Source organism: Siphateles boraxobius, unplaced genomic scaffold (genome assembly GCF_051911475.1).
Source record: "Siphateles boraxobius isolate OS27281-9 unplaced genomic scaffold, OSU_SipBor_1 19, whole genome shotgun sequence".
Taxonomy (NCBI): Eukaryota; Metazoa; Chordata; class Actinopteri; order Cypriniformes; family Leuciscidae; genus Siphateles; species Siphateles boraxobius.
The window spans coordinates 26,735,992-26,762,424 of NW_027508799.1; the positions used below are offsets into that span (position 1 = coordinate 26,735,992).

The 26,433-nt window shown below is 38.6% G+C and overlaps 2 protein-coding genes across 4 annotated transcripts; both read left to right on the forward strand.

Moving 5' to 3' along the window:
- The first annotated feature begins 2,821 nt into the window (after nucleotides 1-2,821).
- Nucleotides 2,822-3,819, forward strand: mrps33 (mitochondrial ribosomal protein S33). 2 transcript variants are annotated; one of them, XM_077234634.1, is made up of 3 exons: nucleotides 2,822-3,042; nucleotides 3,208-3,428; nucleotides 3,523-3,819. In XM_077234634.1, exons 2-3 carry the CDS (start codon nucleotides 3,214-3,216, stop codon nucleotides 3,626-3,628), a joined length of 321 nt encoding a protein of 106 aa, XP_077090749.1. In that variant the 5' UTR covers nucleotides 2,822-3,042; nucleotides 3,208-3,213; the 3' UTR covers nucleotides 3,629-3,819. The 2 variants fall into 2 exon arrangements, with proteins under 2 accessions (XP_077090749.1, XP_077090750.1); XM_077234635.1 differs by having other exon boundaries at nucleotides 2,852-3,042; nucleotides 3,214-3,428.
- A 1,510-nt stretch (nucleotides 3,820-5,329) lies between these two features.
- On the forward strand, nucleotides 5,330-25,757 carry braf (B-Raf proto-oncogene, serine/threonine kinase). Of its 2 annotated transcripts, XM_077234637.1 has the most exons (20): nucleotides 5,330-5,589; nucleotides 8,679-8,780; nucleotides 9,504-9,767; nucleotides 10,263-10,366; nucleotides 10,462-10,564; nucleotides 11,393-11,541; nucleotides 11,786-11,905; nucleotides 12,170-12,329; nucleotides 12,751-12,790; nucleotides 13,418-13,537; nucleotides 14,562-14,695; nucleotides 14,788-14,905; nucleotides 14,999-15,083; nucleotides 15,951-16,127; nucleotides 16,280-16,326; nucleotides 16,477-16,595; nucleotides 16,679-16,810; nucleotides 17,042-17,176; nucleotides 22,499-22,652; nucleotides 22,751-25,757. In XM_077234637.1, the coding sequence occupies exons 1-20, from the start codon at nucleotides 5,422-5,424 to the stop codon at nucleotides 22,771-22,773; spliced, it is 2,454 nt and encodes an 817-aa protein (XP_077090752.1). In that variant the 5' UTR covers nucleotides 5,330-5,421; the 3' UTR covers nucleotides 22,774-25,757. The 2 variants fall into 2 exon arrangements, with proteins under 2 accessions (XP_077090752.1, XP_077090751.1); XM_077234636.1 differs by lacking the exon at nucleotides 13,418-13,537 and having other exon boundaries at nucleotides 5,346-5,589.
- The last annotated feature ends 676 nt before the right edge of the window (nucleotides 25,758-26,433 follow it).

Genomic DNA, 26,433 nt, shown 5'->3' on the forward strand with positions numbered 1-26,433 from the left:
GAAGTGACGTATATGCCGTAAAGCAGTCGAGTTTTGTAGTTCTCTTTGTTCGCCGGTTACTACCCGAAAAACGAAGTTTAAAAGTACGATTAAAAACGCTACAGACCCCGTCAGGCTATGGCAGACGTGTCATTCAACCTATTGTAAGTCGATGTACCATCACAAGAGACTTGGAAATATATTATGAAGGTTGAAATGTTACCTGGTGTTACTTTAACAAAATATAATAAATACTGAAAAATATATTTCTCATTGTTAATGTTAATTCATTAATTGTGTAGCGGTTAGCAAAAGCAAGCTAGCTGCAAAAGCATAAGATCCCACCCTCTTCAGAGTGTCTCCAAAGCCACGCCTCCTCCAAAAAACAAAAGCTTCATGATAGACGGCGTTCATGTCTCAAAGCACATGATATAACACAATAATCAACATAAACAACTCAAAGAGCACTGACCTGTAACACCTGACTGCTGCAGATTAATTTCGCTATTGATAGTGTTTCCATTGAAATGCATAATTTCGAGTCATGAACCGCTCCAAGTATAATGCCACAGGTTTCCATCTCTTCCAAATTGCAATAGTTATGACGTGAATGCAGCATAAACTCGTTGCAGGGCTCGGTCTCGTGGAGTTATAAAAATACATACATGGACAGGTAAGTTGGACATCATATCATTGCATTCGGACCTAATGCAATGATTGGATGAACATTTTATGGTCCTACACCTTACATAGATTATATATATATATATATATACATTTAAACCAGTTAACTAACCAGTTAACTTAGTGATTGCTATCAGGATGTGCAGAGACCTTCAACCAGCATAACAAAAACAAATTCTAGAACAAATCGCCTTCCCTACCTTTAACTAATTGGACCTTATTTGTAAAGTTTTCTTGCTAAAACAACATGCAATAAAGTGAACAAAAGAGAATATTATTTGCATATATGCATTAAATTGATCAAAAGTGACAGTAAAGACATTTATAATAATGCAAAATATTTATTTTTTAATTAAATGCTTTTCTCTTGCACTTTCAAAGAATCCTGAAAAAAATTAATCACAGTTTGCACAAAAATATGAAGCAGCACAACTGTTTTCAACTGTGATAATAATCATAAATGTTTCTTGTGCATCAAATAATCATATTAGAATGATTTCTGAAGGATCAAGTGACACTGAAGACTGGAGTAATGATGCTGAAAATTCAGCTTCGATCACAGGAATAAAATACACTTTACTATATATTCACATAGAAAACAGCTGTTTTGCATTGAAATAATATTTCACAATTTTACTGGGGTTGTTTTGTATTTTTAATCAAATAAATGCAGCCTTGGTGAGCAGAAAAGATTTCTTTTAAAAACATAACAATTCTTACTGACCCGAAACTTTTGAACAGCATTGTATATAAAACATAAAGTTTTAGATGTTTTGCATTTAAAAGTCAGAATTTCAGTGAAAACAATGTCAGATATTTGTCCTTCTATTCTATAAGTGAACAGAATTGAGGAAAACTAACTATTAAAGTGGATCTTTATGCCATGTTCTAGGCGATGGCTACTATTTCAGATATTGAATGTGACATTATTTGCTAAATATGTCTGAAACTGCATAATATTGACTTGTATTGGATTGACAATTATTTTATATTCAAAGATGTCCTTTCTTTATTGAATTCTGTCGGACTAATTGTCTCTGGAACAGTATGAATGACAGCTTGACAGCTAAATTTTAATTACATTTTAAGGGAGGCAAAGTTTGTTTGGAACTTATTTTTAGCCAACACTGAAAACTGAACAATGTAATCTAAAAAATGCAGCCGATACACAAAGCAATTTGTCATGTGCTGTTTGAGGATGTGTTATCTTGTTCCTTTTTTGTCTCCAGAATTGTGTTAATAGATACATCCATTGGAAGGACAATAACAATGTGATTGTCATGCTAATCCAGAGAGCTGTCCATCAATTTATGTATTTATTTATGCATCTCGGCTTCAGTGCTTCTTTCTTTTTTAATGTCTTTAATAATGTATATATATCGCCACCTAGTGAACAAAGATATCACAGCAAATCTACTGTGCGTCACACAAACCTTGACTGGTTTAATAATAATGATATTAAATTATTTTAGATACATTTAGCCTAAAATAAAATCATAATTTTATTTAATTTTCCAATAACCTCGTGCTCAATATTTGACATAGTTGTTAACAACTTTATAAGGCATTTAATGAAAAAACTATAAGTTACCTTCGTGTTAAATTTAAATAAATATGAAGAAATGTTATTTTAAATCATTAAATGATTACATAACATAATCATAAACTATGTGAACATAACCATAAACTATGTCAATATGTAAAGCCTTTACCGAGAGAACTTTTATCCCGGAATGAGTACGACTTCCTGTGACGTACGAGACATTTTCCACAGTAAAGAGGATGCCAAAACAAAACTAACTAACAAACAAACAAACCGCTAAAAATGTATTTCGATTCTATTAAACGTAATATTTAGTTGTGTTAAGATTAAGTCACGAACATAGACTGTCACGAATCACTGACTGAATACATGAAATCTCATTTAATTTGTAATGAAGTATCGTCAACGGCCAGGTCCTTTAAGCCGTAGTTTTTACAAATAAAGAAAGAAATCTGTAGCACCAATAAGTCTTATTAGTACATACAGATATTCTCATTAAATGTTATAATATTTAACCCGGGGATTTTATAAGTGAGTAAAATGAATGTTACTTGATATATTGAATGACATGATGTCACATATTACTGTTTTCAAGGACCTGTGAGACCGTAGGATAACAGGAAGTGATTGACCTGCTCCGCGCATGCTCATCTTACATGTTCCCCAATGTGTGTTTGAGCGTATGAAGGTTGAACTCTCAACTAACCATAAACGAGTATAAATTTTAAACTAGTTATTGAATTGTTTGTATTGTTAAGTATCTAATGTCCACATGCCGTTACAATAAAGTCTATATTGTTGGACCCCAACTGCTTCGTTCGGGATTTTAATAAAGGGTAAGCAAACAATATTTGGATCAATTTTCTGCCAGGTGTCTACAAAACAACTGAAGCCTCTTTAATAACATGCACTCATGTATTTAAATATATGGAATTAAATTCATCTATCTATCTTCACCATTAATGCATGCACGACTCATTTATCTGTGTGTTCTCTGTTAGGTGAAGATGGCTGGTCTTTCTAGCTATGCCCTGCGCATGGCCCGTCTGAGCGCCCGAATATTTGGAGATGTGTCCCGTCACACAGATTCCAAATCTATGAAAGTGGTTGGGTTTTTTAAAGAACCCCCTCCGGCCCAGAGAAAAGAAGTGTATGACTGGTACCCCCCGCACAAGATTTACTATTCAATGACCCAGAAGCTCAGATATTTGGGGCTTTTCAGGTAGGCTCTGGAATAATATTATAGTGCACATATGAACATTTTATCTTCAAATTCCTCTGTTTTTGTTGATGACATTTTTCTGGTATTGTTTTAGGGATGAGCACCAGGATTTCAAGGAGGAAATGAGACGCTTGAGGAAACTGCGGGGGAAAGGAAAACCTAAGAAGGGAGAAGGGAAGAGAGCCACAAAGAAGAAGTAGACCAACACATTCAAGCTATTTATGAACGAACACTTGAGAATCTGTTGAAGAAACTGAGCTAAATACCTGTATGGACAACGGGACATTGTTTATAGCAGTGGCAACATTATATTAGCAGAGATTGTGGTGAAAAACAAACAAAGGACAGACACATGACATCTGTGATGGAAATTAAATATAATTTTTTTGTACATTTTGCATCTTCATTTAGCCTTCAGCATATTGCATTTATGTAGCAACAATGTTGATTGTGGATGACATGCCATTTTGGGAACCCGTCTATATTCGGGAACCCCCCCCCCCCCCCCCCCCCCCCCATCCACCCCCCAATATGATAAAACTGCATCTTTAAAAAAATCTTCCTCCAAGAATCACAGGCACAAGAGGGTCATCAGTTCCTTAATCACTAAAATATACTTGTGCAACAGATTAAGTTCCTATTTTTTTGTTTATTCTGTCAAACGTATTAAGTTTATTTTATATAGAGGCTTTATAAAGCTCAAGGGCACTTTACATTAGCATATACACAATAGACAGTTGTAGGTGTACACAAAAAAAATGATACTGCATAAAAACAAAACAGTAATGCTATTCAAATACTACTATGTATCACAAATAACAATGAGAAAATATTTTTGGCTAGATAATTAGTTATGTACATTCTTTACAAAGTACCCATGCTTAACTCTGAAAAGCCTGTCATGAAATTATAGTCAGAAAAAAAATTAATTTTTGAAACGGACCAGTTTATTTTATATTGTCTAAAGGTTTAAATATATGCATTACGGCTTTGTTTTGTATAATTTGACACATCAGACTTTTATAAACCATGATATAGTGAGAATATGGAGCTTACACTCAAAGAGAAAACCTCAGTTTTATTCTTAGGATAAAACTGAACAAAAATATGCCAATTCATGCAGCTGTTGTTATTTGTTATCTCTTTATATTACATTTTGATTTCATCAAATAAAAAAATGTTGTACATCAATAAGATTTGTACAACAGTATAGCAAACTACAATAAATATCAGTTGTTACTCTTTATCTCCCAGTAGTATGTCTTAGTAAAGATAGTATTTAAATGCTTAGTTTTATCAATGCTTTGTAGTTTGAAACGTGGCTGGCAAAACATAATGTAATGCAATGATGAATGAGAGATACAAATACACATTTCTCAATAGCCTGTTGTATCATATTTGATACTTGTATTTTCTTTAAAAATATATAAGAATAATGAGAAGAACATTTCTTTCCTGTAAATGTTCATCTTGAAATATTGCTAAAGTTGTTCTTATGTTTACAAGAACATAAAACTAGATATTTTACTTACTAAAAAAAGTGTAGAAGACTGTGAACAACAGGCTTGATGTTCATAATTTAGAAGTCTTAGAAATTCGTGTATCAGACATGATACGGTATGTTTTGTACACATCTGGCCAAATGAGTCATGTCGGATGCACTCTGTTCAGTCATAGGCAATACAGTACATATTAAAGTTTATATGCAGAGCTTTTTGGTTAAAATCAGTTTCTAGATTAAACGGCTGCCTTGAAATGGTAAACCAGGTAAACAAATATAATATAGGACATTTCAAGTAGAATGAAAGACATGGCAGAAACAAATTTGTGACTTGTTCTTTTTAGAATTTACACTTTAATATTAGTGCATTGGTCGTCGTCCAGTATCCCCATTTACCCCTCCACGGGTTTACATTTGGTGAATCTGTCTCCCCCTCCTGTCTCGTTCTCTGTTTCTTTCCTCTATTTTCCACTCAGTTTCTCGTGGTTTAAAATGGCGGCGTTGAGCAGCGCCGAGTCCCCACCGCCCGTCTTCAACGGAGACAGCATGAACCGCGATCCGGAGCGGGACCCGGGACTGGACGAGCTGGGCGCGGGGCTCGAACCCGCCTGTCCCGGAGGAGCGGCGATCCCCGAATGTCAACAGGACATTCCCGAGGAGGTACAATGGGGGAGTCAGGGTTGTAGGAGAGCTCGGCTGAACGTTAGAGCGGAGCTGGGCTGGATGGAGATGTTCAGGAAACACCGGCTGTAAAACGGATCGTGGGGGGGATGCAATGCATTGCAGGGGAGAGAAATGATGCACCAATATATAAGTCGACCAAATCTTATATCGTGCGCTTATGCATTTTCGCAAGGTGCATTTCCGAATGACGCCATTTACAATTCTCTCATTGCAGTTTTCTGAGCCAATGTTTATCAGAAGGCCTGTTCGTGTTTCATTGGCTTTATTTCCCCACCAGACCCCGCTGCAATGCATGCATGCATGCTTCGTATCTCACCTTGCGATGCATCGTATTAATGGGAGACTACGGATGCAACTGGGATTATATTATCTGCTCGCGTGCATTGTTTTATCTCCTTTGTGTCACCTTCTGCGTTCGAATGCATTTACATTTAAATCTACAGTGATGTCATTGTGCTCGTGCATGGAGCCCTGTGAACGTTCCACATTCATGTTTTGACCCCGTGTAAATGTATTGCATTATGGTCCTTTCTTCTAAGCTGTCAACTGTCTCTCTGCACAAATCACCTATGCTGCTATAAGGGGCCTTTGCTGTTAGATGTACACACTGGGGAAAACCGTATTACTGGGTACATTTTGCTCCTTGCTGGAACATCCAGTTTAAGTTAGTAGCTGTGTTTAGGAACATGCTGGTTATTAGCTAGTTAACCATGTACAATGTTCCAGAAACCACCTTAGGCTGGTATTACCGGCTGGTAGTTGATTTGTTGGCTGTCAACAAGCTAGAAACCAACTGCAATATTCCAAAAACAGTTAGACTAAATGGTCCTGTAGCTGTTTTTTTTGTGTGTGCAACATTTCAGCTGGTTTCTGTTTTCTCTAGCTATCTAGAGACCATCTACCGTGCGTCAATTCCCTGCTACCAACTTAAGATGGCTTTTCCAGCAGGGCATCCATTCATTCTGTTTAATTCGGAAAGTAAAAAAAGGTTTACGCCGTCATGGAACAGGTCACAAATTTGTTTATTCAGGAAACAGCTTCCCTATTTTGCTGGAAGAGTTGGATTAAAGAGCAGCTTGTGTAAGTCATCATTATATGAGTGCTTAGTGGTAATTAGATTAATTTTACTGCTGGCTGCTGTCACAGGGTTATACTGTCTGATTATACACGGGACTTGTCTTGCTTTTTTGGGGTAAAAGTAACTATATTTACTTTAGTATAGTTTTTTTTTACTCATACTTTTTAGCACTGAATTCGCTCCTAAGTTAAGAGTTGAGCACAATTTCATCTGATTGAAGAGTCCATAAACCTAGTTAACAGTTTTATTGATGGTCAGGGCCATAACCACGAAGGGTAGGCCTATACCATACATCTGATCTGCGCAATAAACATTACTTAGATGGGTTATGCAGTGGCAGTTTCTTCAATTTATACATTGAGCTAGAATCTTGAATGTTTGGCTAAATACAGTATTTCTTGTCAGCTAGTTTTTACATTACTGACTTGAATGTTGAAGGAATAATAATAACCCTGAGTGCAGTCTTCAAAAATTCAGCTTCTGTGTTCTACAGAAGAAAGAAATTAATACATGTTTGAAATGAAATGAGGATGTTTTAATATTGATAGAATTTTCATTTTTGGGTGAACTTTCCCTTTGTAGAGAAGCTGTGGATGCCTGCAAGTATTTCATGTATTGAGCTATTTTAAGCTGTCTTGGTTATGTTGCATTATGTTGGAAACACAGTATATTACCACATGGGGTTTGCTTAAACAAAGGCTTGTAACAAATGTCTGTTTAAGAAACTGTCAGCAATCTTTGACTGCCAGGAGTTGATACTGGCAAGACTACTGAGAAAGTCCCTTGTCACGGGTGCCTTTTAGCTATTTCTTGCACTAATTTGACTAGTAGAGCCAGTTTATCTGCACCGTTGATTAGGAATCAAGTGGCAGCTTGACTCGGAATGCAGGATTTTTAATCAGAACTAAAGTTAGATGCACTTAAATGTCCTATTTCATGGCAAGTTTCTTGACAGTCTGCTGGAAAATTGCTTCTCAAAATGGTGATCATAATGAAAGTTTACTTGTGAAGCTTTGTAGCACTGTCAGATTGTGTTCACTTGGCTGGGACATTTTCCAACAAACTTGGGAGTATTTTATGATGCTGCTTGTATTGCTTGGCAAAATTGAAAAATGTTTATTGGCTTTTAGAACAAGAACTTTGCTTGGATGTTTGTTTCCTTGAGCAAATGCTTGGAACCCATTGCAAAATAGTCTATAAACATAGTTTAAGTGCATGTCTTAATATTGGATAAAAAAATGATCCGCCTCAATTGAGTGCATACATCTTTTGTGTACATTTTTAGAATTTATGCACGCCTTGGTGTTTCCATCCAGCGTTTTTCTTTTTCTGCAATATCCCAAAATTGACATAAAAATGTGGATGTTGGAAACATAGCTAACCATGACCTCAGGCACACAAATTGTTTTAAAATTGTGCTTTAATTAAATGTATAAAATGTTCAATAACTAAAAATTGTAGTTCACTCATTTCCTGACAAATGTCTCGGATGTTTAAAAACATCAAACAAACAGAGAAACAATATTGTTGCAATAACTTTTTTTTTCTGGCTGATGAACGATAAAATAATTGACAGCCAATCAGAATCAGCACGCATGTATCATAAACTGATATTGTGCATTGGCGTGGACGCTAATATAGATATTGTTAATAATAAAAATAATAATTTAGCGCTTGGGACTGGAAAAAGTATTTAACAAAATGTAATACACACTTTGGTTGATGCATTTTGAAGCTGTTTCTTTGCTAGAGCTCACTGTCAGTATTTAATTTGCTTCACACCTCAGACTTAATTAAAATTGCTCATTTACTGTGGGCAGGGTTTGAGACAGCCGTCCAGTGTCCGTTTTAACAGCTTAGTGGAGACAACAAGTGATTCTGTGTTTATTAGATTTAGCACAGTCATGAGGTCCTCATTCATCTAAGGTGAAGTTCAAAAAAGGAAGCTGGGGAATTTTGGTTTTGCTAACTCTCATTTTCTTTGCAGATATGGAACATCAAACAGATGATTAAGTTAACCCAGGAGCACCTAGAAGCCCTTTTAGATAAGTTTGGAGGAGAACACAATCCACCATCTATATACCTGGAGGTGAGTTGGCCCGACAGAGAGTTGCTGTCATGGGTGTGATGTGAAAGGCGTTTTACTATACCAAGAAAGTTAATGGTGACGTAATAAATAAAGTGACTAGAATTGATACCATCTACAGTTACAATTAGCTTTTGGCCTTTTTTCCAAACTCTAGTGAGCAGCCTAAATAGGCAGCATTTTAAGGCATCATAGGCACACTCCCAACACAACGGCTGTTCTAAAAGTTAAGCATCTTTAATATGTCTGCTTTGGTTCAATTCTAAGGCAGTATCCAAAGTATCCATCCCGCTCTCCAAATCACTACAAGCCTAGTGCAGAAATCTATGCAAGTGTGTGTACAAAGTGGGAGAGATTATTTATAATCATTCGTGTTAAATAAAAATCACTTTTTCCTAATATTTCCATATTTGATTCCTAATTTTTCCTATTATTGTCATTAGCTTAGCAACATGCTAGTGGAAAACTCTGTTTCTATGAAACGATAGTTGTTGCCTACATAAAACGTTGTCACTCCATGACAGTTTAGATTAAACTATTGAATGAATTCAAAGGAGGAAAAGAACTGATGGAAGTATTTTATTGAAGCAGTAAAATATTCCCTCTTGTGAATGCAATAACAGCAAATGCATAACCTCAGATCTTTATCCTCCAACAGGTTCAAAACATGAGCATTTATGTGAAACGTTCATAAAGTCTTAATGATATATTTCCTCCACGCCACAGGCCTATGAGGAGTACACTAGTAAGCTGGATGCATTACAGCAGCGGGAACAGCAGCTTTTGGAGTCTATTGGAAACGGAACAGAGTTCTGCTCCTCGCCGACACTCACCCTGCTGGATGTGAAGGGACCGGGTGCCCAGAGTGCCCCCGTCGCCCCAAACACCTTGGCTGTCCTGCAGACTCCCACTGACGCATCACGAGGGAATCCCCGCTCGCCCCAAAAACCCATCGTAAGGGTTTTCCTGCCCAACAAACAGAGGACAGTGGTGAGTTGCTGGAAATTATTTGTTGCTGAATACTTGGTACTGAAAAAGTACCAAAAAAAGACCGTAAACTATATAAATGCTATATTAGCATGTAAATAATATAATACTGACTTTATGAAAGAATATCAGGTAAGGGATCGGAAAAATGGGGTGAGTTACGTCGGTAATGTTTTGCCCACAGCTGTCAGCTACAGATGTGGTAGGATATTTTGACAATACTTCACAGTAAGGTTTCAGGCAGGGCTTTAAAAAGAGGTTATTGAAAGGAATTTCGACTCCAACCAGATTGTAGAGCAGTGGGAGTTCATGATGGGAAATTAGCGAATATAGGTGACCCCCTTTATTTTGATTATCTGCTCAGCTTGTCTCTTTTGGTTTACCAAAGAGTAACGGCTGTATGAGTAGGAGCCAAGAAATCAAACGTGCCCAGAGTAGCCAGTCTCACTGCAAGGAGATAAAAATTACTTGAGTAAGTGGTTCATGTGTGCGTTTCAGGTTCCAGCTCGTTGTGGGATGACTCTGAGAGACTCCTTAAAGAAGGCTCTGATGATGCGAGGCCTGATCCCAGAATGCTGTGCGGTCTACAGGGTTCAGGATGGGTAATAACTGTTCTAAACATCACTAGTGCAAAAAACAATGTTATATCACACTGCCAGCTGTACTTCACATTTAATGTCTGTTCCGCCCACATTAGGCAGAAGAAGCCTATTGGCTGGGACACAGACATTTCCTGGTTGACGGGGGAGGAGCTCCATGTTGAGGTTTTAGAGAATGTGCCACTGACGACCCATAATTTTGTGAGTATGATGAAACTGACCACAAGCTGTGGCTTAAAGGCCCCTTTTTACAAGATGTAATCTCTCTATAGAGTCTATAAAATACCTCCCAGATCATTTACTATAGCATGTCCAATTTGCTCCTAAATGAGTGTGTGCAAAAACACGCCGTTTTTGTGTGTGTACCTTTAATGCAAATGAGCTTCCCACCCCCTTTCCGGAAGAGGCAGCTCATGCTTCGGATACTCTAACAACAACAAAACTGGAGAATCTCGCGCAGCCAAAATGTCAGAAATTGAATAGTGGTGTTCAGCCTTATACGTTGAGCCTCAGTGGCTCAGATGCCGTTGATTTGTACATCCAAAAACAGAACATTTGTAATGTTTATGTGGCGCAGACATTATATCAATAGGTGCTATAGCGAGGATATAAAAATGGCAGACTATGTGACTGACGTCACAGTAGTGGTAAGTCTGGAACAGCGTATTTTCAGACACTTCTTCTGATTTATGAGAATTATTAAAAAAATGGAGCGGGTAGATTTTTACCATTATAGGCTGGTTGTTTACACACACTATGGACACACATCAGTGTTCAAACACCATGTAAAAGTGAATTTTGTATACTAGGTCCCCTTTAAAATGATTCTGTAATGACAAAGAGGAAGTTAGAGCCAACAGTTCACATGTTGTAGGTGTGGTCATTTCTATTCTTGATTTTACTCTTCTTAAAAAGTGTCTTAAAGACACGTTGACATCTTTCTCATCCACCTTGGCTGTAATATATTGTGCTTTGGAAACATCCAGAAGCTTCGTAATAACTCGGAGGGTTATTTCGGTGATTAAACAGGTGCGAAAGACCTTCTTCACGCTGGCCTTCTGTGACTTTTGCCGGAAGCTGCTGTTTCAGGGCTTCCGCTGCCAGACGTGCGGCTACAAGTTCCACCAGCGCTGCAGCACAGAGGTCCCGCTCATGTGTGTCAACTACGATCAGCTGGAGTGAGTGCTCATGGGAAATACTTTCACTTCTGCTTTATCCATTAAAGGGTGAAATTTGCTCCACACATAATACACAGTGAAACAAAGCATGTAAATAATATTTAAATTAAATATTAAAACAATGTTTTCGCCTAAGTTTATTTCTCATATATTAATATTCACTGTATTTGGAATAATTTGCATCTTATATGGTTTTGTGCTGTGGGTAATTAATTATGCATAATATATTTGTATTTTTGTTCAGTTTATTGCTGGCATCAAAATTTCTAGTGCACCACCCCATTACCCAGGAGGAGATGTCATCAGAGGGCACGACACCCGTTTCAGAGATGTGCCCCTCCCTCCCTCCTTCTGAGTCCACTGGGTAAGAATTTTTTTCAGGATTTTTGATGAATATAAAGTTTCAAAAAAACAGCTTTATTTTGATTTGAGAGAAATATAAATCTTTGCAAAAAAAAAAATGAATTGCAAGTTTTCAGATCAGTGTAGTTACTGCTGTGTGTCTTTTAGTTGAGAACTTTTAAGGGTCGCCTCAAGTATATACTGTAGTGCGTTGGTGACTTTAACAGTGACTTTAATCATGCACTAAGCAAAATTTCATTATGCTCTCCTGTCTTTTTTACTCCAGGTCTCTTTGCCATCCTACTGTGTCCCCGTCCAAATCCATCCCTATCCCACAGTCCTTCAGACCTGGAGAGGAGGACCACCGCAACCAGTTTGGCCAGAGGGATCGCTCTTCCTCGGCACCTAATGTCCATATCAACACCATTGAGCCGGTCAACATTGATGTGAGAACTGGACATTTGAACAGCTGATAAATATATTTTAGAACATGTATTTTAAATTATTATAATGTAGGTCCCACTTCCTGAATCAAAAAAAAAGAGTATAATATAAAGGTGAACTATTTAGTAATATTACTAAATATTAACATTTTGATAATATTTGAAGTGTGCTTTTATTTTAGATGCATTATATTATTTCTTTAATATTATTTATTAATAAATGAATCTATATAAAGTGTTACAGTTACCCTCAAGCACTGCATCACCTCCATAATGTTAGTTTATTATAATCTTGTTTATATAAGTCTCTGTTAATTTAAATGTTTCTTATACCACCAACACATTTACAAGGTACATTTGTGTCAAAAGTTACAATTGCCCCGGACTCCCCTAGTCCCTGCTAATCGGTGTTATTCCTGTACAGGATTTGATCCGTGATCAAGGCTTACCGAGGTCAGATGGAGGTAAGGGCTGTATGAAACAGAAAACATACACTTAAGACGCACTGAATTCAAATGGCTTTCCGTCATCCCATGTCTTTGTGCTATCTTTGTGTCATTGGCCTTAGAAGTTTGGGACAGCTGTTCCATTTCACCCTGCCTGCTAGTAAAGCTGACAAACAGGCCTTTCTCTTCCCTGCCTGCTTTGTGAATTGCTTCTGCCCTTTTCTTTATCAATAGCAAAACATGTCCCAGAACATTATAAGTAATCATCCGGTCATCATTTACTCACCTTCATGTTGTTCCAAACCCGTGCCAATTTTTTTCTTCTTCTGTGGAACATAAAAGATGTTTAGAAGAATGTTCAAGCTGCTCTTTTCCATAAACCAAATGTAAATTAAAAACATCAAAGAAAATCAAACGCGTTTGGAATGACACAAGGCGATTAAATGATAACATAATTATCATTTCTGAGTGAACAACCCTTTTATGGACGTATAGAGGAATAAATAAAAACTGGCTCTGTAATTCACTTGATCATCTCTAAATGAGCTCTGAGAGTAGACACAGGATTTTGGGTAGTGGGTGACAGGAAGTGCTCCTGAGCTTCAGGGGCCAGTGATCCCGTGTCTGTCTCTCTCCCCATTGCAGCCCCCTCGCAACACCCAGCCCGCTGCTTGAGGAAGAACCGAACACGGACCTCAAGCCCCCTTCTGTCCTCCCACCCCAATGAAATTGTCTTTGATTTTGAGCCTGAGCCAGTGTTCAGAGGTAGATAGGCCTTTGTGAGTGGCTGTGTCCCACACCTTGTCTTGTCCTTTGCCTGTCTGTCTGTCTGTCTGTCTTTCACTTATATGTTTTGTTGATTTGTTTTACTCCTCCTTGTTTGAATTCTCACTTTCTCTGACACACACGCTTTAACTGAGCTTTGAACTCCACTCACTTTTCCTTAACTCAACACACTACAAACTCACTTATATCACATATACATATATCACATTTAGACATTTCAGAAGTACAGGTCCTTCTCTTTCGGGCAGTTTTGTATATTTAAGTGCGCATGCACATTTCAAAATTTAGATTGCCTTGGCCATCATCTAAAGCTCACTTTTAGTTATCTTTAAAACAAAAAAATTTGAATTACACTGTTAAATGTTATCTTTAGCCAATCTCAAAATGTGCATTTTCATACTATACATTATAATATTTTTGAATATTTATTTTATTTAGCATTTAATATATATATATATATATATATATTTAATTTATTCACTTTTATTTAGATAAAATAGTATTGAATTTTAATATGAGCCATTTATTAGTTATTGACCATAACTTGAAAATAATGATCAGCTTATTGTATTGAACAGTGGGAAAAAAATCTAACATTTATATTTTATTTAAATGATCAAAAAACATTTTTTACCAGATTTAGCTAACAATAAAAACACGCGTATTTGCGAAAATTTTAATATCAGTGCATCCCTACTTACAATACTTCCGCATACATATCTGTGTGAGATATTTTTGGGGATACTTTTAGATTTTGGCTTTTCGGAAAGAGACGGGATGTGGCTCAGGATTTGCTAGTATACTTATATTTGAGGCATACATCCACTCGCAGCCCAGTTTCACACTGCATGGGCTGTTTCCTGTTTCTCTCCCTCATGTGACTACACAAGATTTTATTCCTTTCCTTCTGTCTTCTTCCCCTCTTATTCTGTTTCTCTCTTCTTTGGCTCCCATATTTCCTGTTGAAGTAACTTTGATGTTTCTCGACCTCTTGCAATGCCAGGCTCCACAACAGGCCTGTCGGCCACACCTCCTGCCTCCCTGCCTGGTTCCCTGCCCAATGTGAAGGTGTCGAAATCACCGTGCCAACCGAGGGAGCGGAAGCCATCGTCTTCATCTGAGGACCGCAATAAAATGGTAAAGATTTTTTTCTTTTTACCTCACTTGGCACATTTAGTCCAGGTCTAAGGTCATTTTAATCTATTTTGTCTTAATATTTTGCTCTGTAGAAAACTCTAGGTCGACGGGACTCGAGCGATGATTGGGAGATCCCAGAAGGTCAGATCACCCTGGGACAGCGGATAGGATCTGGCTCCTTTGGAACAGTCTACAAGGGGAAGTGGCACGGTGGGTCCTGTGAGAATGTTAACAGCATTTGGACTTCAGATTAATAAGGAATGCACAGAAAAGGCTAAATGTGTGTCTTCCTCTTCCTCACAGGTGATGTGGCGGTAAAGATGTTGAATGTCACAGCCCCCACTCCACAGCAGCTACAGGCCTTTAAAAATGAAGTGGGTGTCCTCAGGTAAGATAAGGACTAAAAATGCTCATTATTTCAAAACGGGGACTGTATCTGTCCAAAATGTAGGTTTCAGGTAGTGGTCAACTGATTTGTTTGTTTTAATTACAAATACCATTGCATTATATTTTTATTATTTTATACATTTTTATTTATTTATTTAATGTTTATTGAAAGAAACTAATCAAAAGGGTTTTTAAACTATCCCAATTGTTGGTTACAAGGATGCAAAAAATCAATTTAATTTAATTTAATAAAATAGTTTAATTAAAATCAATTATTAAATTAAATATAAAATAATAAAATAAAATCTCATATAATATTTAATTTGACCTAAGATTGTCTATCAACATGAGGGTTTAGCACTTCGTTTCACTGACCATTGAATTAAGAGATTCCTATCATTTATTGAGCGATGAAACTTGAAACAAAAAATGAGAATATTATTAAAAAAATTGTGCATTTCATAATCATAAATGTGTTTTTATACATGTAGGTTTAAGTTGAAGATTAGTATTTGAACAATTACTAAAAAAAATCGATCATTATTTGTAAACCTTATATATATTTGGTCATAAAAAAAATGTAAGTCTTGTGTTTTTTAGTTCAGCCTATGTGCTACCTAGGATTGTCCAATACCAAAATTTCAGTTGTTTGTACCAATACCAGTAAAATTTCACGGTTCTCTGTACTAATTTCGGTATCATGGCAAAAACACACAAATACACACAGGAACGTTTGAAAGGAGCTGCCTATTGACCCAATAATTGGTACTTCCGGTAAAATTTAAGTATTGACTTGGTACCAGTATCCTTAGAGCTGCCAAAATGTTGTTCTACCAGAGCATATTGAAAAATTCTTTATTTCCCACAGGAAAACCCGCCATGTGAATATCCTGCTCTTCATGGGCTACACCACCAAACCCCAGCTGGCGATAGTTACACAGTGGTGTGAAGGCTCGAGTCTCTACCATCACCTGCACATCATCGAGACCAAGTTTGAGATGATCAAGCTGATTGACATTGCCCGCCAGACGGCCCAGGGCATGGAGTGAGTCACTGGATCGATTAGAGAGAAATCACAGATGATCACTATAGCAGTCACTATAGCAAATATATTGCTGATCACTATAGCAATGATATTTAATTGTTCAAGTTATAATGCATGAATTTAACACTTTTAAATATTTTATTTATCCACAGCTATCTGCACGCCAAGTCCATCATCCATAGAGATCTGAAGAGTAACAGTATCCTTTGTAATTAAGGACTGATTTGCTGTAAAATGTCATTTACAAAAATACAGTTTGCTTTTGATAGGTATATCAACTTTACAGTGATGTCCAAGCCTGTGTGCATGTACATACACATCTATATTAGCCTTAACACCACCTCCCTAGATATCTTTTTGCATGAGGATCTAACGGTAAAGATTGGTGATTTCGGTCTGGCTACTGTGAAGTCCCGTTGGAGTGGCTCACACCAGTTTGAGCAGCTTTCTGGCTCTATCTTGTGGATGGTGAGTCAAGGCACTTGTACTAACTATGAGTACTTCTTTTGCGCCAACATTTGCATCTGGACTGACTCATTGGTCTTCTTCAGGCTCCAGAGGTGATCAGACTGCAGGATAAAAACCCATACAGTTTCCAGTCGGATGTCTACGCGTTTGGCATTGTGCTCTATGAGCTCATGTCAGGGGCTCTGCCTTATTCCAACATCAACAATAGAGACCAGGTGAACCTCTTATCAGTGCACCTTTTTTACTTTAATTTTTTGTCTAAGTTTGATTAATTACATAATAATGAGTAGTATTTATGCCTTATCATCAATTTCTAATGTTAATGTACTGTATGTGCAATGTTCTAGTAGTAGGATGTCTATGATATAAATCAAGTCTGTACTCTGAAGGATCACTGCAAATATCTGAATATTGGACAATGTAATGAGTATATCTCTCCTATCCAGATTATCTTTATGGTTGGCCGAGGTTACCTTTCCCCTGACCTGAGCAAAGTGCGCAGTAATTGCCCAAAGGCCATGAAGAGACTTATGGCAGATTGTTTGAAGAAAAAGCGAGAGGAGAGACCTCTTTTCCCTCAGGTAATGCTGTGAAACCTGTCTGACTTCTGCTTTCTCTAATTTGCCTGCCATCTGTCAAGGGCATTTTGAAGTATGTTGCCACAAGATGGCATCAAGATGTCTTTAACAGAATGTAATAGAATATATTTGCAGCTTTGAATTTAATATATTTAGAATTTTCTTAAATCAGTCAATATATTTGTGTGTGCGCACACACATGTGCATAATATATTCTGATCATTTTTTTCTTTGCCCAAGTACATTTTACCAATTTCAAACCACATAAATGTTAATTACTACTATTAATTGTTTATATAATCCTTTATAAGTGATCTATAATTGTTAACGAGGGCTGGAATTGGAAAAATGCCTTATTCAGATAGTCATAATTAAAAGGCCATGAGAAGGATGCAATACTATAGAAATTGTGAAAATAAGGGTTGATCATTGGACAAGAAATGGTCACCTGGGTCAGAAGGGTCACAAAAAACATCAGTACTTGTTCAGGCATAACTTTATACCATTAACAGATAGGGATATAAGTAATATGCTGAGGAGAATGGGTTTACTATTCACCAGCAGCCATATCACCCTGTACCCCAAGACTGGTTGCCATCTGAAGCTAAGCAGGGCTGAGCCTGGTTAGTACCTGGATGGTAGACCTCCTGGGGAAACTAGGTTGTTGCTAGAAGAGGTGTTAGTGAGGCCAGCAGGGGGCGCTCAACCTTAAACGTTAAACAGAGGTCCTGACTCACTGTGGTCATTAAAAATCCCAGGGTGTAAGCCCGGCATCCTGGCCAAATTTGCCCACTGGTCTCTGTCCATCATGGCCTCCTAATCATCCCCATGTCATAATTGGCTTCATCACTGTCTCCTCTCCACCAATAAGCTGGTGTGTGGTGGGCGTTCTGGCGCACTATGGCTGCCGTTGCATCATCCAGGTGAATGCTGCATATTGGTGGTGGTTGAGGAGATTCCCACTTTCCATATGTGAAGTGCTTTGATTACCCGGAAAAGCACTATATAAATGTAATGAATTATATGTTGAAGATATATTTAAATATATTAGATTTTAAAATATACAAGATATATATATATATATATATATATGTATATATATACAGGTCCTTCTCAAAAAATTAGCATATTGTGATAAAGTTCATTATTTTCCATAATGGCGTACAGCTCATGAAAACCCAAAATTCCTATCTCAAAAAATTAGCATATCATGAAAAGGGTCTCTAAACGAGCTATTAACCTAATCATCTGAATCAACTAATTAACTCTAAACACCTGCAAAAGATTCCTGAGGCTTTTAAAAACTCCCAGCCTGTTTCATTACTCAAAACCGCAATCATGGGTAAGACTGCCGACCTGACTGATGTCCAGAAGGCCATCATTGACACCCTCAAGCAAGAGGGTAAGACACAAAAAGAAATTTCTGAACAAATAGGCTGTTCCCAGAGTGCTGTATCAAGGCACCTCAGTGGGAAGTCTGTGGGAAGGAAAAAGTGTGGCAAAAAACGCTGCACAACGAGAAGAGGTGACCGGACCCTGAGGAAGATTGTGGAGAAGGACTGATTCCAGACCTTGGGGGACCTGCGGAAGCAGTGGACTGAGTCTGGAGTAGAAACATCCAGAGCCACCGTGCACAGGTGTGAGCAGGAAATGGGCTACAGGTGCCGCATTCCCCAGGTCAAGCCACTTTTGAACCAGAAACAGCGGCAGAAGCGCCTGGCCTGTGCTACAGAGAAGCAGCACTGGACTGTTGCTCAGTGGTCCAAAGTACTTTTTTCGGATGAAAGCAAATTTTGCATGTCATTCGGAAATCAAGGTGCCAGAGTCTGGAGGAAGACTGGGGAGAAGGAAATGCCAAAATGCCTGAAGTCCAGTGTCAAGTACCCACAGTCAGTGATGGTCTGGGGTGCCATGTCAGCTGCTGGTGTTGGTCCACTGTGTTTTATCAAGGGCAGGGTCAATGCAGCTAGCTATCAGGAGATTTTGGAGCACTTCATGCTTCCATCTGCTGAAAAGCTTTATGAGGATGAAGATTTCATTTTTCAGCACGACCTGGCACCTGCTCACAGTGCCAAAACCACTGGTAAATGGTTTACTGACCATGGTATTACTGTGCTCAATTTGGCCTGCCAACTCTCCTGACCTGAACCCCATAGAGAATCTGTGGGATATTGTGAAGAGAAAGTTGAGAGACGCAAGACCCAACACTCTGGATGAGCTTAAGGCCGCTATCGAAGCATCTTGGGCCTCCATAACACCTCAGCAGTGCCACAGGCTGATTGCCTCCATGCCACGCCGCATTGAAGCAGTCATTTCTGCAAAAGGATTCCCGACCAAGTATTGAGTGCATAACTGAACATAATTATTTGAAGGTTGACTTTTTTTTTGTATTAAAAAAACTTATTTTATTGGTCGGATGAAATATGCTAATTTTCATGAACTGTATGCCAAAATCATCAGCATTAAAACAATAAAAGACCTGAAATATTTCAGTTGGTGTGCAATGAATCTAAAATATATGAAAGTTTAATTTTTATCATTACATTATGGAAAATAATTAACTTTATCACAATATGCTAATTTTTTTAGAAGGACCTGTGTATGTGTATATATATATATATATATATATATTGTAGCAGGCGCTTGAGGGGGAAAAAGGAGAGCAAACACGCAAGTTGTTAAACCCAGAGGGTGCGTTTTATTTCTAGTGCAATAGTGAGGATTGAAGGAGTATTGGTGCTCTTGTGCTTCAGTTGTGAGAGTGCTGGAGAAAGTGGAGTGAAGACTGCAAACTACGGCCAGAGAGCAGGGAGTTAGCTTGAATGGCAGAGAGTTGTGTCAAGGCTTCCAGGTTCCTTCTCGTTAGTCACTTTCTGTAAGAAAAACAAGGTAAACAGACGTTAGGGAGTGTCTGGGAGATCAAAAAGCCCAACTGGTCTTTCTTCACTGGTGTTTATATGGCCCCAGTGATGAATTGGTCGATGGCCGTCAGGTGTGTACGTTAATTGCTGGTCATCTGCTCTGTATGTGTTGCCAGCGGCAACTGATGTCGGGATGAAGGGAGATAGCTGTCAGGCGTGTGTGTTGCCAGGGGCGACTGATGTCGGAACGATGGTAGTCCGCCACAATATATATATATATACAGGTCCTTCTCAAAAAATTAGCATATTGTGATAAAGTTAATTATTTTCCATAATGTAATGATAAAAATTAAACTTTCATATATTTTAGATTCATTGCACACCAACTGAAATATTTCAGGTCTTTTATTGTTTTAATACTGATGATTTTGGCATACAGCTCATGAAAACCCCAAATTCCTGTCTCAAAAAATTAGCATATCATGAAAAGGGTCTCTAAACAAGCTATTAACCTAATCATCTGAATCAACTAATTAATTATAAACACCTGCAAAAGATTCCTGAGGCTTTTAAAAACTCCCAGCCTGTTTCATTACTCAAAACCGCAATCATGGGTAAGACTGCCGACCTGACTGCTGTCCAGAAGGCCATCATTGACACCCTCAAGCAAGAGGGTAAGACAGAAAGAAATTTCTGAACAAATAGGCTGTTCCCAGAGTGCTGTATCAAGGCACCTCAGCAGGAAGTCTGTGGGAAGGAAAAAGTGTGGCAAAAAACGCTGCACAACGAGAAGAGGTGACCGGAGCCTGAGGAAGATTGTGGAGAAGGACCGATTCCAGACCTTGGGGGACCTGCGGAAGCAGTGGACTGAGTCTGGAGTAGAAACATCCAGAGCCACCGTGCACAAGCGTGTGCAGGAAATGGGCTACAGGTGCCGCATTCCCCAGGTCAAGCCACTTTTGAACCAGAAACAGCGTCAGAAGCGCCTGACCTGGGCTACAGAGAAGCAGCACTGGACTGTTGCTCAGTTTTGCATGTCGTTCGGAAATCAAGGCGCCAGAGTCTGGAGGAAGACTGGGGAGAAGGAAATGCCAAAATGCCTGAAGTCCAGTGTCAAGTACCCACAGTCAGTGATGGTCTGGGGTGCCATGTCAGCTGCTGGTGTTGGTCCACTGTGTTTTATCAAGGGCAGGGCCAATGCAGCTAGCTATCAGGAGATTTTGGAGCACTTCATGCTTCCATCTGCTGAAAAGCTTTATGGAGATGAAGATTTCATTTTTCAGCACGACCTGGCACCTGCTCACAGTGCCAAAACCACTGGTAAATGGTTTACTGACCATGGTATTACTGTGCTCAATTGGCCTGCCAACTCTCCTGACCTGAACCCCCATAGAGAATCTGTGGGATATTGTGAAGAGAAAGTTGAGAGACGCAAGACCCAACACTCTGGATGAGCTTAAGGCCGCTATCGAAGCATCCTGGGCCTCCATAACACCTCAGCAGTGCCACAGGCTGATTGCCTCCATGCCACGCCGCATTGAAGCAGTCATTTCTGCAAAAGGATTCCCGACCAAGTGTTGACTATTGTGTGCATAACTGAACATAATTATTTGAATGTTGACTTTTTTTTTTGTATTAAAAACACTTCTTTTATTGGTCGGATGAAATATGCTAATTTTTTGAGACAGGAATTTTGGGTTTTCATGAGCTGTACGCCAAAATCATCAGTATTAAAACAATAAAACACCTGAAATATTTCAGTTGGTGTGCAATGAATCTAAAATATATGAAAGTTAAATTTTTATCATTACATTATGGAAAATAATGAACTTTATCACAATATGCTAATTTTTTGAGAAGGACCTGTGTATGTGTATATATATATATATATATATATATATTGTAGCAGGCGCTTGAGGGGGAAAAAGGAGAGCAAACACGCAAGTTGTTAAACCCAGAGGGTGCGTTTTATTTCTAGTGCAATAGTGAGGATTGAAGGAGTATTGGTGCTCTTGTGCTTCAGTTGTGAGAGTGCTGGAGAAAGTGGAGTGAAGACTGCAAACTACGGCCAGAGAGCAGGGAGTTAGCTTGAATGGCAGAGAGTTGTGTCAAGGCTTCCAGGTTCCTTCTCGTTAGTCACTTTCTGTAAGAAAAACAAGGTAAACAGACGTTAGGGAGTGTCTGGGAGATCAAAAAGCCCAACTGGTCTTTCTTCACTGGTGTTTATATGGCCCCAGTGATGAATTGGTCGATGGCCGTCAGGTGTGTACGTTAATTGCTGGTCAGCTGCTCTGTATGTGTTGCCAGCGGCAACTGATGTCGGGATGAAGGGAGATAGCTGTCAGGCGTGTGTGTTGCCAGGGGCGACTGATGTCGGAACGATGGTAGTCCGCCACAATATATATATATATATATTTTATTTGGTTATTTTATCTTATATGTATATATCATCTATTTATGGCAGATCCTGGCCTCCATTGAGTTATTGGCACACTCTCTGCCCAAGATCCACCGCAGCGCTTCTGAACCGTCCCTTAACCGCGCTGGCTTCCAGACAGAGGACTTCAGCCTGTACGCCTGCACTTCCCCCAAGACACCCATTCAGGCTGGTGGCTATGGCAAGTACAAATAGACAAACATTGTTGTACTTTTTTACTTTTATTGCATTAACTAGTATGAAAACTGATACAAATCTGTCCTTTGTGTCCCTTTGTAGGTGAATTCTCAGCGTTTAAATAGTGCTGCAAATCCTACAACTCCATCCCTTGTCAGTTTTTACGACGTCTTGTGTTCCTACGGTGGGTTCATCCATAACACAGAAAAGGACTAGTTTTCAAAGAATGTGCTGTTTTTCTTCCTCTTTACCCGAAGAGCTACAGCCTCAATGGAATTGCTTTAATATAAAAAGATCTCTGCAGGGTGTCATTGCTGAATTTACAAAAATGTCATAAACATCACATAGGACAACTCGATAATGCAGCGTACAACAAAAAACGGCTGACGTGAGACACCAATGCCTAGTCACCGGAAAAAAAGGCATAGATTGTGAAGGGGGATACGAATCTTTTCCCCAAGAAGGATGAATGGGGTTGGGATGAATTATATTGGAGCACAAGCCCCACCTTCACTCCGCCCCTGGAGGGGAAGAACACACAGCATTGGCCAATCAGAAAACAGGGTCCATATTTGGACTAGTGGCATGGAATGATGGAAAAATTGGCATTAGAGCAAGGACGTCAAGTTGCCGTTGTGGAGAGGTGCTGGATATCAGGAGATAACTTTAATGATATTTAGAAACGTTACTTTCTCTTGCAACGAGTTTGTTACGTAACGTTGCCTGTGGCTGGAGTTGCTAATAATAAAAAAAATCTACAGGGTCATATGTTGTCGATAAACAGACCCAGTAATTTTTTTTACTGTCAGTTTGTGAGCTGGGATAAATGAAGCAAAAATTGAAAAGACCTCTTTTTTTTATAAATATATTCTAAAATATTCTGTAGGTTCTTTGCTTTTAATTTGTTGTCAAGGCAAACTCTAGTATCTTTTATTTTACATGTCACATCCCCATGAATGCCCCACGCAAAGAAGCCTGGGTAAATGTTTTTAGACTTTTGGTTCGGCACATATTCCATCAGACATTTCCGAGGTGAGCAAAATCAAAGCTGTTTCTGTGCTTCTAGAGAACGTGATTATTTAGTTTTATTTTGTTTCGCCATCTCATAGTAGCTGACGTCATGTTTCTGAATAAGTCAAAGGTCATATTTGAATTTTCTTGTAGAAAAAACCCACTGTATAAAGCAAACACGAAGCCTTGTTTCAGATGTGGGTGTATTTCAGATGTATTTCTGTACTTTTCACTACAAAATTATGCTTAATTGTTATTAGAAGCCATTCCTTTGAGGCCATTATGGTTAACTGATGTTTTTTTTTAAGATTTCCTTTATTTACAAGTCATGTGACTCTTTGGACTTTGCACCGCTGGATTCATTCCAAAATGTTTGTTCACGGGTCAGTTTTTTTTTTAAGTTGTTTTCATATAGTTTTTCTTGTGTTATAGACAGGCAGGCCTGCAAACTTACATTAATTTATATTGCTTTAATTTTATCACTTTTTTTGTTTGGTGTTGTTTCAAACTCTGGGAGTGCATGTATGTGTATACGTGTGTGTGTGTCTGTATATATATATATATATATATACACATACACATACACATACACATTTATTTTCTCTCTCCCATTCTGTGATTTGCTGAAATGGATATTAAGATGGACATTAAGCAGTGTGTCTGTGCACTTTGTATAAATGACTGATGCAGATAAGCAATTTTGCCTTTTTAAAGACTTATTATATTTTGTCATATGAAGAGGTTAAAGCATGGTTACCGGATTGCAAAATGAACGAAAATTGATTTCAAAAGCAGGCAGGGCCATAGGACACTAAAAACCAAAGCTTAAACCAACCTTCTAATGTCATCTGTGTCCACCTTCGCCATTGCCAGAGAACATGTGATCTTCGACCAAATCGATTCACCCTATAATTCAAACTGGCTTCCTCTGTTCCTGCTCGCAGTGTGCGACAAAGCAGCGGCTCTTCGTTTCACGTTGGTCCAAAGACTTCTGCGTCAACCCTCTAGCATAGCTTTGGGCTGTAGTGACACTAGCACTGTGTAGCCCTGAAGTTCACCTAGACACTGGACGGTGGAAGTGCCCTCGTAGGAATGCTTTTCATTATTTCGGCCTCTTCGTATTGAAAAAAAGTGGCTCCACCTCCCTTTTTTTTCTTGTACGAAATGACACATTTTTCCTTTCGGCTCCACAAAATGCTTGATGTTGCACATATAACTGAGGCTCTGCACTTGGTTCACCACTCGTGCTCTGTTACAAAAGCGAGGACACGCGCTCCATCTTCTTGCTTCTGTTGAGATGGATTTATTTATTTATTTTGAGTCTCTTTTTATTTTTATAAAGATGTTGCTCTGTGAATTGGTTCTGCCACTTAAACTTGCCATTAAGGAGAGAGGAGCTCCATGAATTCTGTTGGTTATGACAGTGGTCACTGTTTTCACATGTATAGTTTCTGACAAGACGTTTGAATGGACTTGTTCTCAGATTAAGCTGGCAAACTTATCATGGGTTGTGTATGGAGATAGTAGAGGTGTATTTTAAGAGTGCTGTATTTATTTTCTATGGGAATGTTACTGAAGAAGTCTGACTTGCGTAAGACTGATCCTTCTTTATTCTGGAATACTTGGGGACGTACCTGATTACAATTCGGTGAGGTATCCTCTAAAACATTAGTCTTTCACTACCCAAAAACCCATTTTATTTGCTTTTTTAAAGCCTTCACCAAAAACGTCCATATCACATTCCTTTCTGTTGCCTTGCCTGCACTTTAAACCCCCACCCCATTGCAAATTCATTCAAGTGGAAAACTATCATACAAATGTTTGGGAGACTCTTTTCATCTGTAAATAGCTGTACAAAGGAAGTATTGTCCTTTTGCTAGGAGGCATGGAGATAAAAAACAAAACAATGAAATGACTTCAAATGTTTCAACTTAAGAAATGACAACGGTTAAGAAAAGACATTTTGATAGATGAAATTCTGAGAAAATATTTCTGTGTAAAAATATTTAAGACTGTATTATATAAAAGGAAAAAGAGCTTAATGTATTTGTTGTGAATATGAAAACTGATATATTAAAGAAGTGCATGAAAACTGTAATGCTTCGGTGCGTTTATTTTAATTTAATTTGAAATTCAATGTGAAGCACTGCTTGCTTTTAAAAGCGGTCACATTTAACACTGATCTTGACACTGTTTTCACCCATATACTAGCTGTTTTGGCTAACAAAGTGTTATCTGATTTTTAAGAAATATTTTCTATAAAAGCACTTTTGGAAAGTTTATGAGGAGTCGACGCAGAAGCATAAAACAGGCTTAAGTCCACCAGCTGCGGACGCAGCGCGTCTCAGAAGCGTCGCTCCGCTCCGCAGAGAATAGGTAGCAGGTCTATTTTCGCCGCTTGCCGCGTCAAACATCGTACCGGGCAGGAAGTCAGACACAGAACGGCATAGAGGATCCGGTCGATTTTCAAAATAAAACACCTTGTAGAAGCACAAAGAGGAAAATTGGGAAAAAAAATCAATAAGGTTGCACAAATGTCCGCTCCTGAGCCAAGAGGACAAAGGAACAACAAATAAACAACGCTCCAATTCTGAGGAAAAATGAAGAAGTCACCAACGCTCCGCTGCTGAAACGCGTCTGAGACGCTTCCAGTGGACTTTGACGCCGAGCTAGGGACGCATCAAAAACGTGGCGCTGATGTTCCGCGCCGTAGACGGATCCAGTGGATTTTAGGGGTAAGTGCTGTCTACAGACCTTTGGCCCTGCCTTCAACA